Source organism: Haplochromis burtoni, unplaced genomic scaffold, assembly GCF_018398535.1.
Source record: "Haplochromis burtoni strain Fernald_Lab_line unplaced genomic scaffold, NCSU_Asbu1 Contig_577, whole genome shotgun sequence".
NCBI lineage: Eukaryota > Metazoa > Chordata > Actinopteri > Cichliformes > Cichlidae > Haplochromis > Haplochromis burtoni.
The window spans coordinates 128636-141640 of NW_024582938.1; the positions used below are offsets into that span (position 1 = coordinate 128636).

Genomic DNA, 13005 nt, shown 5'->3' on the forward strand with positions numbered 1-13005 from the left:
ACCCACGCCCAGTTTCACACCTTGGCTCAGGCGATTAGAGGATCATCAGGGGGTCCTTTTGTCCCTCTGTGGGGGGTTACTTCCACTAGGTTTACTGTATATCTGGGACTCTCCACCATTTGACCATTCAGGTCTGGCAATGATGGCACTATTTATGTTCCTATTTTCCTATTTTAGTAAGAAGACCCAAATGCCATGTTGCAATACTATACTGCTATGGTAGCCAACGTTTCAAATGCAGGTTTAACAGGTTTGTGAGTGTACACTTTATCCAAAACCTAGTGAGGGTTTACTCATGTTTACTACTGGGTAGCTGTAGCTCAGGAGGTAGAGCAGGTCACTGACTGATTGGATGGTTAGTGGTTCGATCCCTGGCTCCTCCAGTCTGCATGTCAAGAGTATGAATGTGTATGAATGTAGTCGTGAAGCACTCAGTTTAGAGAAAGTGTGTGTTTGGGTGAATGTGGCATGTTGTATAGAGCACTTTGAGTAATCTGTGAGAGTAGAAAAGTGCTATATAAGAATCAGTCCATTCACTGTCTGAACAGAGATTTGTCATGTTGCTTTTGCACTATTATGTTCTGGCACATGTTGTTATTACATGGCTTGATTAAGGTACACATTAGGCTGACATCTGGGGCCAGAGCTGAAACTGTTCTGAGCCAGCACAGGGCCAGCAGTGTGTCTGCACCTGGCCTTGTGCTGGCCCATGTGTGGGTCACCACTGGCCACCAGATGTGGGCCACCAAAGGGCCATCATTCTTTGCGATATTTGGGCCATGTGTAAGCACATTGTGTGGGCCAGATCCATTTTGCTATGTGGGAAGCTGTAGAAGCCAAATGCATGATTAGGTGAGATCTGGCAGGCAGTTGCAGTGGTGGTATGCATACTAAGAAAACAAATAGCCATGATGGGGTGTTGCTACTCAACTGCCTACTACCTTCCCACGGTGCTCATTTTTCTCGAGTGCAGACATATTCACTCAAACCTCTTTATTACTATGATCAACCAAACACATCATTAAACAGCACTAAGAGTGAATGGATAATTTCCTAATGCTACTATTGGTACAGACTACTTGTCTTTTTTTAAAGATGGTTTTAAAATACTTCATTTTCCAGCTGGAGAAAGCAGTAGGGGGTTTTCCTAAACATAAATAAAGTATTTCTTGTGTTATAGTCTAATTATTTTCTCCGTCTTTCTTTCTCTGTCTTTATGCCCCGCCCACCTTCTTCCCTTCTTCAGCAATTTGGAAAGATTTTAGACGTGGAGATTATTTTTAATGAACGAGGCTCCAAGGTAAGTGCAATGTAATAAAACGTTCACGAACACACCTCAAACAAACATAAAATGTTCCTGCTGATTGTATTTGTCCCGTTTCCTGTGTTTCTCTTGCAGTCCTTCACTTCTCTCATTGTCATCACAGCTCATTCCTGCTGCCTAACAGTAATTACTGTCCTATCAGCGACATGTTCCTCCGGGCGGCTTCAGTACTTTACTTACCTGCCGTACATTTGGACAAACAATGAATCTTTGCTATTTTTTAAGATGACAGTAGGATTCTAGTATTCTTCGTGTCATGGCAGAACTGGACTGGTAATCTTATATACTGCGTATTTGCCCAGTATGCTGACGCATTTGTTAGCCGATGGGTTAATATGATTTTTTATTCTTTTCTCGATTTAATTGTACAGACTACAGACCAGTCACTGCACACTGAAAGCAGCCTATTAGTCCATATGTATTCCTAACACTGGATTGTCCAACCCAACCTCCTCCCATACTTCCCCTGTGTGCTCGTGCACCTTGTTGAACAGAATTTAATGTACCAGCACCAGTTGTGGAGAAGTGCAGGATCGACAGCAGTCCCAATAAGCAAGTGAGGAAGAGACCACTTGAAGCAATTTTTATTCTTAACCTGTTTGATTTGCTGCTAATCACAAACAAGCACAAGCATGGGTTTTGGACTTTTAACTGTATTTTCAAGTTTTACAGCTTTTCCTACTGATAAAAACCTCCCATGACCATTCATACTACAGACAGTAATTAGGCAATAAACAATTAACTTGTTGGAACCCAATGCCACCGATAGCGAGGCGAAAGCGAGAACATGTGGTTTAACAGGATGAACCATCAGATCTGTTATTCCATTATAGAAGTGTGATATCCACAGAAGCATCAGAATCTCAGCTAAAAGCCCACAAAACCATGTCAACAACCACCAAACAGCTAAAACAGCAAATGATTAAAGAGCAGGTACAGATTCCACAAGAAGATGTAAACACAAAGCGCGGCAAAACACATATGGACATGCAGTCAGGTGCTGACATTTTACTGATTCTGAAACTGCAGGTTTCACTGAACCAGCAGCAAAGAAGATCAAAACTACACTTCATCTTTGAGTAACATTGTAATGAATTCATTCTTACTTTTGCTTTCTTCCTTTCCCCTCAATAAATTCCTGCACAGCTCTATCTCTCAGTTTAATTCCCGCCAAAAATCTTTATTTTCTGCATTATTTGCTTGCTTAATACACCCCAATCCACTGCTGTGTGCAGTGTTGTCAGTCGCTCTTTTTGTCCCCCAGAAATTACATCTGACAAGAAAGACTCATTTCTGCTATTAAACACCAAAGAAATTTCAACTTTTGCAAATTATGCCAAATTAAAAAACACTTAGCTCTGTCTCTAATAAAAACTCTGTAACTTTGTGCAAAAACAGAAAAGTTTCTGTTGAAATGTCTCTTTTTTTTACAACTACAAAAAAAATAAAAGTAAAAACAAAAAACTGTATAGTTCCGCGTAATGAGCTACCAAAACTTTTTCTGTAATTTTACACATTTATTTTGTACAGTTAAAGTTCAAAGAGTTCTTTGTCATAGCAAATTTTCCTTCACCATGTAGAAAAACTGTTAAATATGTATCTTTTTTGCACTGACAGAAAGAGATCAAAGGGGCTAAATGTGACTCGCAATGTAAAATGAGTTTGACACCCCTGGTCTAAACCTAAAGGTGGAGCTACAGGTTCACTTCGGTTTTATTTATGTTGCACTTTTTGACAGCAAAAGTTTTCTCAAGGTGCTTTTGATTGCAAGAGAAAGATCCTACACTATTGGAGAGAGAATCTCAATTATCATTGGAGCACCTATGAGCAAGTACAATTTCAAGTACCATTGATCGGTTTCTCTTGTAGCCAGACTGACACAAAAATCGGGGCTCTGTTGAGCCAAGCATTCCTTTAATGTAGTGGTATGGTACAAGGTGTTCCCAGGCCCGCCGAGAGATATAATCTCTCCGGCATGTCCTGGGTCTGCCCCGGGGCCTCCCCCCAGTGAGACTTGCCCTGAACACCTTACACGAGAGGTGCCCAGGAGGCATCCCTGTCACATGAGAGATTCACTTTTACACTCAGCTCTCTCTACAACACGACGGACATCACTGCAGCCACAGCACCAATCTGTCTATCAATCTCCTGTTCTCCTGTTACTTGTGAACAAGACCCCAAGATCCTTAAACTCCTCCACTTGGAGCAGGAACTTGTCCCTGACCTGAAGTGGGCACTCCACCCTTTTCCAGCTGAGGACCATGGCCTCAGAGTTGGAGGTGCTTATTCTCATTCCTACTGCTTCACAGTCGGCTGTGAATGGCCATCGCCTGATGAAGCCAACAGAATCATATCGTCTGCAAAAAGCAGAGATGAGATTCTGAAACCACCCAAGTGGAAGCCTTTCTTGGCTACACCTAGAAATTCTGTCCATAAAAGTTATGAACAGAATCGGTGACAAAGGGCAGCCCTGGAAGAGTTCATCACCCACTGGAAATGGCTCCGATTTATTGCCGGCTATGTGGACTAAGCTCTTGCAATGGTTGTATAAGGATTGAATGGCCCATAACAATGGGACAGACACCCCATACTGTCAAAGCTCCTCCTACAGGACACTCCGAGGGGCATGGTTGAATGCATTTTGAAACTCCACAAAACACATGTAGACTGGTTGGGCAAACTTCCTTGCACCCCCAAGTGTCCTTGAGAGGATAAAGAGCTCTTCCAGTATTACACGACAAGGACGAAAACAGCATTGTTCTTCCTGTATCCAAGGTTCAATTAACGGACAGACACTCCTTTCCTGCATCCTGGCATAGACTTTCCCAGGGAGGCTGAGGAGTGTGATCCCCCTGTAGTTGGCACACACCCAGAGGTTCCACCGCTGATCTCCACTCAACATTGTAGAGGCATGTCAATTAAAACAGCCGTACAACATCCAGGGCCTTCAGGAATTTAGGTCAAACCTCATCCACCCCAGGGGCTCTGCCACCAAGGGGTTGTGTAACTGCCTCAGTGACCTCACCCCCAGAGACAGACGACTTGTCCTTCTTGTCCCCAGACTCTACTTCCTCCACATAAGATGTGCCAGTGGGATCTCGGTCCGTGAAGTGTTCCTCGCACTGCCCAACAATGTTCTCAGTTGAACTCAGCTGCGCTCCACACAGCACTCCGCACTTAGTTAAAAATAAAGCACTCTGTCAAAACAGGCTCTTAACAACTCACTGTTGCAAAGTGACAATGAGTCCCCCCTCCTGAGTTGCCTGACAGTTTGTCAGAATCTCTTTGAGGCAGCCTTTTACATGGCCTCTCCAAACTCCTCCCACACACGAGTTTTTGCTTCAGATACTGCCCAAGCAGTGCTCCACTTGGCCTGTCAGTACCTATCAGCTGCCTCCACAGTCCCACAGGCTAACCAAGCCCAACAGGACTCCTTCTTCAGTCTGGTGGCTCTCTTCACCTCTGGTGTCCACCATTTGGCTCAGTAGTTATCACCACAACAGGCACTGACTCACTCCTCACACCTCACTGTATGTTTAGGCACACCAGGTCTGTCCAGCATCTTCCTCTGCCACCTGATCCAACTCCCCACCAGGTGGCGATCAGTTGACAACTCAGCCCCTCTCTTTACCTGAGTGTCCAAAACATATGGCCCCAGATCTGTTGATACAATTACAAAACTGACCATTAACCCGCGGCCTAGAGCAGCGGTCCCCAACCTTTTTTGCGCCACGGACCGGTTTATGGCCGACAATATTTTCAGGGACCGGCCTTTAAGGTGTTGCGGATAAATACAACAAAATAAAACTAGTACCGGTACCGAAAAAAAGAAGATTTATTCATAACACACGTGAAAAGACCCAGGAAAATCGAGTTAACGATAAAAACGATAACAAAATAATGCTGAAAACTGATAAAAAACCTTGAAAACTATACATTTCACACCTGAACCTCAACTCTCGCGGCCCGGTACCAAACGACTCACGGACCGGTACCGGTCCGAAGCCCGGGGGTTGGGGACCGCTGGCCACATGTAACCCTCATGCTCAAACATGGTGTTTGTGATGGACAAACTGTGGTTTGTGCAGAAGTAACAAAACACCGCTCAGGTTCAGATCTGGCAGGCCGATTGTCCCAGTCATGTCCCTCCAGGACTCACTGTTATTGCCCACATGAGCTTTGAACTCTCACAGTGGGATAACAGACTCCTCATGTGCAGCCTCCAGCACCCTGCCGAGGGACTCCAAGAAGGACGGGTACTCTGAACCATCATTCGCTGATAAGCACAGACGACCATCATAACCCGTTCCCCAACCCAAAGGCGCAGAGAAATAACCCTCTCTTCTACCAGGAAGATTTGAATTGCTCTTTTCTTCTTCACAAACAAAATTTAAATGTTTCTGAGTTAACTTCACTAATTAGTTCCACTAATCCATCAACATGTCTTTTAGACCCCAATCCTGCCAGATTGCTCAAAGAAGTCCTGCCGTTACTGGCAGCATTGAAACCTTTACTCAAAAAGCATCTCTAGACCCAGCAGTCTTAGCTAATTATAGGCCAATCTCCAACCTTCCTTTCATATCAAACATCCTTGAAAGAGTAGTTGTCAAACAGCTAACAGATCATCTGCAGAGGCTTATTTGAAGAGTTTCAGTCAGGTTTCAGAGCTCATCACAGCACAGAAACAGCTTTAGTGAAGGTTACAAATGATCTTCTTATGGCCTCTGACAGTGGACTCATCTCTGTGCTTGTCCTGCTAGACCTCAGTGCAGCGTTCGATACTGTTGTCTATATTTTATTTCTGCAATTATAGCACGCTGTAGGTATAACAGGTACTGTGTCGTGGTGGTTTGAATCATATCTGTCTAATAGACATCAGTTGATCCAAAATGTTACAGAAAGAATACTGACAGCATATTTCTCCTATACTGACGTATCTTCATTGGCTCACTTATAAATCCAGAATTGAATTTAAAATTCTTCTCATCGCATTGATCTCATAATAACATATCACCCCAACAGAGCACTTCGCTTCAGACTGTGGTCTTATTTGTGGTTCCAGGAGTGTTTAAAAGTAGAACGGGAGGCAGAGCCTTCAGTTTTCAGTGTCACAGTACTGTGTCTGTGACCCAGTGTTGTGTTTTTTTATCAATTTATATTCTTTGATTTAGTGTTATTCATGGGTTTGGTTCTTATTGTTCTTCGTGTATGTTAGCTTCTAGTCTTTAGCTTTCTGTTACTATGCCTTTCCATGTTGCACATTTTATGTCCCGTCACGTTTGTCTCCATGTGTCCCCAGTCTGTCATGTCTCCATGTCTCAATGTCACGTCTGCGTCTTTATGCTTTTCTCATGTTTCCTGGTTTACTTTGACAGTCTGGCTCCATATTCACTGTTTTCACTTTTGCTTCCCCTCCTTCTCGTTATGTGTGATTACCAGCTGTGCTCTTCACCTGTGTCTCATTCCCTCATTACTCCCTTGTGTATTTAAGCCCTGTGTTTTCCTCTGCCCGTTGTCGCATCATTACCTCACAGTGCTCCTGTTTTCCATTGTTGTTTCTCGTCAACTCCTAATCTCTAGTTTCTTTGTTTCTAGTTTCCTGGGTTCTTGGTTTCCTAGTTTCTAGGTGTTATGCTTTGTTTCTTGTATTTAGTATTTGAGTTTTTCACAGCGCCATAAAGCTGCCTCCTTTAGTTCATCCCCACGTGTCTCGAGTCCTGCATTTGGGTCCTACATCCTGCCTGCCACAAGACTAAGTATGACACTGAGACCCCTGTTCTGTGATAGCAGCTCGCACTTTGGACATCTTCTCCACTTTTACGATTGGGTTTAAACCTTTCATTTTTGATAAAACTTTAGGTTAGGCCTTGATTAGGTGAGCTTGAGCTCTCCTTTAGTTACACTGCATTAGGCCTATGCTGTTAGGGGCATCCTATGATGCACTGTTTCTTTTTAATTCATCATTTTACTCACTATGTGCTTACACATCACTCTGAATGTAATCATTAGTTATTATTAATCTCTGGCTCTTTTCCACACCATGTTTTGGTTCTGTCTTTCTCCCCTCACAACCAAGCAGTCGTGCCAGATGGCCGCCCTGCCCTGACTCTGGTTCTGCTGGAGGTTTCTTCCTGTGCAAAGGGAGTTTTTCCTTCTCACTGCCGCCAAAGCTCTTGCTCATGGGGGGTCGTATGATTGTTGGGGTTTTCTCTGTTTTATCTCTATTTGTGGACACCTCAAGGCAATGGTTGTGGTGATTTAACACTATATAAATAAAACTGAAATGAAGTGAACAGAACTATGCGCACGTACGCATGTACACACAAACACACACACACAACAACACACGTATATATAATGACATGAACATCTAAGTCCTGTGTTTCCACCTTTCTTCAGTGTGACTCCAGCTGTTTCCCATATTTGTGTGATCAGCGTGACGTCTCTCTGGCTTTTCTGCGTGATTCAGACCTGAAGCTCTCTCATCTGTCCTTTATGTCTTTTTCTTCTCTCTATCTTCTCCTGTTTGTTTCATCATCTTACTTCTGGACGTCCTTCTTTTGTTGCTTGATTTTTCAACCCCACCTCCTGGCCACTGCAGGGTTTTGGGTTTGTAACATTTGAAACCAGTGCAGATGCTGACCATGCACGGGAGAAACTAAATGGTACAATCGTAGAGGGACGAAAAATAGAGGTGCTTCCTGTCTCCCTTTACTCCTTTCCCCCTCTTCTGCTGTTCCCCTTCTCCTCCCCTTGAATCTCTTTCCCTTTTTCGCTTGCCTAATATTTCCTGACATACTCCCCACTTTCCTCACTTACTCCACCCCTTTCTTCTTTTCTTTCATCATTTCCTCCACCTCTCTCCCTGCCTGCTGCACCTTGAACGCTGCATGCTGAACCTGATCCGTAAGTGTGCGTGTGTGAGAAAGACACCGATTCAGCACTGTGGTAGTGTTTTTGATACATTTTGCCTCCTCTCACGTATACTTGTGCCTGTGACATGTGCATGAGATTTGTTTTCTTTTTTTCGTTGTGTTATGTGTTTGTGTTTTATTTAAGTTAGAAATATGTATTTTACAGTATTTTCCCACTGCTAGTCCTTTGCTCCTTGTTAAAACTATTCTCCGGTAGTTCCTTATCCTTGGCACCTCAAGTTTAAGTTTCGCAGTCTTTTCACGCTTCATAATTTTCAGTTTTAAAATATTTAAGACTAATGTCTAAACGCGAAGTTCTTCTACTTTGAAAATACTGACTTGGAATATCTGTCAATTTACATCCAGTTTGTTGCAAATACTTGTAACTGATATTCGGGCAGTTGCATGAAAGGTGTACGAGGGTGAGTTCAACTTGTTATGCTCTTAGATAGAAATGGGACCAGGTAAAAATAAATCACAGGTGATATTCAGGCTTTAATCTTGTTACCCGTCATTACAGTTTTTTCTGAACTAGAAGATACATAATGAAACAGCTAACAACCACAGATTAGTGTAATGTGTATAATGCCAGCCCTGCGTCATAAACATCTGTTTTCCTCTTCAGAATCATTTTTCAGGGCTGAACTTGTCCAGCATTACAGGTTTTGTTGTGTGGAGCAGCCTAATACTGTTGAGACAGTCAGATGCATGTGATCAGTTGACAGGTTAGTGGGGATAGAACAGGGGACTAATTTCCGTATTCATAAGTGCGCTCTTCATTAACGCGAGTTATATCCTTCTGAAGGAATATAAGTCAGATGTTGTTTAGTATTACAAAGCAGTGGAATTAGCAGCATGCATATCAGAGAAACAGGAACACTAACATTATTATGGAAACTGCATTTTGAAACATAAATAACCCCAAAATATTTTAAGATATGACATTGAAACAACAATTTGTTTTATAAATTTTTCTCCCTGTTGTATTTTTTCTTTTTCTTTATCTGATGTTGAATGTTATGATTGATTCTTTCAATTAGACTGAGTGCATGTACCCTCACTTGTTGAATTGACAAAATACCAACATTGCATGGAGAGTGGTTTTATTAGCAGTTATTAATTGCAAGCTCAGTTTTTGCTTTTTTGTGTATGTTTAATTTTGTATATCTTACACTGTCTTATTATACACCTTTTTTTTGTCTGCTGACAGGTGAACAATGCCACCGCCAGAGTAATGACGAACAAAAAGATGGCTAACCCTTACACAAACGGTAAAGTTTCCATTCATGTTTTTACCACTCTCATGTCTTCTTCTCCTGATCATGAGTTCTCTGCATTTTCTTCGCTGTTTTTAACAAGAACCTTTTTGAGCTGTTTAAGAGGAGAAGTAAACAATTAGCCTTTCATAGACTAAGCTTGAGTGGAATGAAGGTTAAAAGATACAAATATGCACCAGATTGTGCCTTAATGCCAAACCAATTAACATTTGATTAATGAAACCAATATTTGTCAAGAGGCATTACATTTTGCATTAAACCAAACACAAATAGCAAACTGAAATCTAAAGCACGTATGGACGGTAAAAAGGTAAAAGAAAAGAGCAGCAAAGAGAAAGGGCCATCAGAGCTGAGAGGAGCGATTTCAAGTAGATGGAGAATGTGGTACACAGCATGATGCTGTGATAGATGACACAGTGAATGGATAAAGGAATAGAGCCAATAAAAAGAGCCAGGACTCATTCATAAACAGGGAGAGAAGGGCCTTTAGAGTACATGCTTCTCTCCTCCATCCCTTACACACACTTTTGTGATGATGGAAGGAGAAAGCACTGAAAAGAAAGCAGATAATGGGGGGGGAGTGGTCAGACGTGTTAGTACCTCTACAGATACACCACACCTCTGTCCTATTTGTGCAGAGCCATAGTGAGCCCTGACATCACACATCTTTATTGGTAGTCTCTTCAGTCTGTCACCTCAAAGTTTTTTACTATCAAGCCCACTTCACATTTACCATCAATATGTGTGGCTTTGGATCACCGTGTGTCGCAGAACACCTCCAGTATGTATGCTGGGGCGGCGGTGGGGGAGGTGGGGTTTGCACAGTGTTTGTCTAGATCACAGGCGTCAAACTCCAGTGCTCGAGGGCCGGGGTCCTGAAACTTCTCCATGTGTCCCTGCAGCAGCACATCTAATTAAATTAGTAGGTCATTTACAAGACTGTATAGACTCTGCATGCTGAGGTGACAGTTCAGCCATTTGATCCATGTTACAGCAGCTCATGACTGAATGAACATGGTGCAATAAAAGTACTTTTAGAAGTACATTTTCCAAACACTTAACATTTACTTAAATGTATTTAAATTTACTTGAGTAGGGTTAGGGGTTGCTACTGCAGCATGCATGACCTACTAATATTGATCGAAGATTGGAGTTTGACACCTTTGCTCTAGAGGACCATCCACTGTTTGTAAAGTCTACAGTTCGCTCAGTTGCATCAGAGGGGTTACTATCTTATTCAAGGATATTTGGCATGCAGGCTGGGGGCAGCCAGGGTTTGAACCAGCAACCCCATCTACTTCCTGCGCTACAGTCAGTCACCCTCAATGTCTTTTTTTTTAGCAAATTAACTTTGTGTGCAATAATTACTTTTTCTTTTTTCATTCAGAACATGAAAGAAAGATGACATTTGTGATAAAGAAAAATAAAGAAGAGAAAAATTGTCTGGTCAGATCCCCAAACAGCTGTACTGTTTAAGTCCCTCCAAAATGACTGACTCATCACACTCTTGCTAAGAAAGAGCTCAGCCACTCTTCAGAGAAAATTAATTTTCTCCACTTTAATCTGAAATCTAATTTTTTCGGCCACTTTCCAAAGCTGTCATGGTCTGTGGATCACTGACTCAGATTTTTGAGTTTTTGGGATGTTTTAGGGTTTTTCTCATTTTTGGTTGTTTTTGTAGTGCTCCTGTTCTATTGGTTCGTTTTATGTTTGAGCTCCACAGTCTTCGGTTCATGGTCTTTATTAATGGTGCCTCTCAGTTGTATTATCCATTTACCTGCTGTGTATACAGCATGTTGTCTGAGTCTTCCTTTGCTCTCCCTCTTGTATCCCTGTGTCCTCCAAGTTTTCCCTCAGAGTTTCCACCTTTTTCTAGTTCCGAGTTCCGAGTTTCTTCCTTTTCTGAGTATTGTATTTTGTATTTCTTTTAGAGTTTCTAAATAACAATAAAGCTGTCTCTCTAAGTTAGTCTGTTGTCTCGGAGTCCTGCAATTGGGTCCTACAGTGCCTGCCACGCAGCTGAACAGCTTGTAGTCATTGTTGGCAGTTGGAATGTAGCTTGACCAGTAAATCAGCAGCTTCACTTTCATGCTCAGCTTTCTCTTCTCCACTACAGACCAATGCAGTGGCTTCAGGTGTGGCACAATCAGTCTGTCATTCTCCCGCTCCCCTTTCCCTTCCCTCATGAAAGAAATGCAAAATACTTAAACTCCACTTGGGGTATTGGCTCCTCTCTGGCCTGGAGTGATGCCTCCGCTCAGACACTCAGCTATGAAGCACTCAGGTGTGAGAGCAGAGAGGCCTCCACCTGGAGAAGGCAACAGAACCTCAGTCCTGGCAGAGTGTTCGCAGAAAGGATTTAACTTATTGCTTGCAATCCGAACGAAGCTTTCACTGTGATTGGAAAAAGACTGAATAGTTCATATCAACAGAGCAAAAAATGGTAAATAGACTGCTTCTTAAATAGTGCTTTTCTAGTCTGCATTAGCACTCAAAGCACTTTATACAACTTGCCTCATTCACCGAAGCACTTTTTATTTCTATGGAGGTGCATTCTAGCTAAAAGTCACACTCCAGTGGATACAAAGAACACCGTGAGGTTAGTACCAGGGATTGAACCACCAACTTTCCACCTAACAGGCAACCTGCTCTACCCCCTGTGCTACTGCCAGGTTCCTTCTATGCAGTACTGCTGTTCACATGTTTGACCTCATCACCATCCCAGGACTGCTCCGCCAGACATTCTTATTTGTCTTTGGTAAACAAAAGGCTAGGACACACACATAAACATTCGCATCACCACCACACAAGACGAGTGCAATATTTCAGAGCAACACATTTGTATAAACGTTGCACATCTGCATAGTTGGTTTGTTTAGATTTGTTTTTATTGTTAGCAATTATTTGTTTTTTATTGTTTTTTATTCTAAATGCTGCGACCAGAGAGTTGCTTCTAATTTTGTTGAACATCCGATGTTTAATGACAATTAAAGGGTTGTGATTCTGTTTCTAATTAATGATGCATTTGCACTTACAAAAGATAAGAGCAAAGTGATTCAAAGGAAAAGGTTTGTTATATAGCCGCAGAGAGGTGCAGCTTCATGCAGCAATGCTAACGTTTATCCTGTGTGTGCGGTTTTGCTTGCATGTGTGTCTCCTGTGCAGGCTGGAAGCTGAATCCAATGGTTGGAGCCGTATATGGTCCTGAATTTTATGCAGGTAAAAGAAAAAAAATCACACAGAGATCAAGCATATATAGCACCAGCCACCCTTTTTTAATGTACTTCCTTATGTGTTTTTTTAATGAATAGCATATGTGACCATCTACCTTGTCCACTAAATCCAATCTAAAGAGAATACAAAGTTTTGTGTCCATATATGCATGCCTAGCTGCACTTAGTGTTGGTTTGGGTGTGTTTTGTATCTTGCATGTGCAATCTGGTGTGTGTGTGTGTGTGTGTGTGTGTGTGTGTGTGTGTGTGTGTGTGTG

General features: G+C 42.3%; 1 protein-coding gene across 11 annotated transcripts in view; it reads left to right on the forward strand.

Annotated features, from left to right (window-relative positions):
- Positions 1-13005, forward strand: part of LOC102306604 (RNA binding protein fox-1 homolog 3) — a 131313-nt gene that overhangs the window by 69281 nt on the left and 49027 nt on the right. For 7 of the 11 annotated variants that reach the window (XM_042214507.1, XM_042214505.1, XM_042214502.1 and 4 more), the window contains exons 3-6: positions 1247-1300; positions 7926-8018; positions 9449-9509; positions 12681-12734. In XM_042214507.1, coding sequence (XP_042070441.1) covers positions 1247-1300; positions 7926-8018; positions 9449-9509; positions 12681-12734 — 262 coding nt within the window. The remainder of the gene's footprint in view (positions 1-1246; positions 1301-7925; positions 8019-9448; positions 9510-12680; positions 12735-13005) is intronic. The other 4 variants (XM_042214503.1, XM_014329626.2, XM_042214504.1 and 1 more) reach the window with 2 other exon arrangements.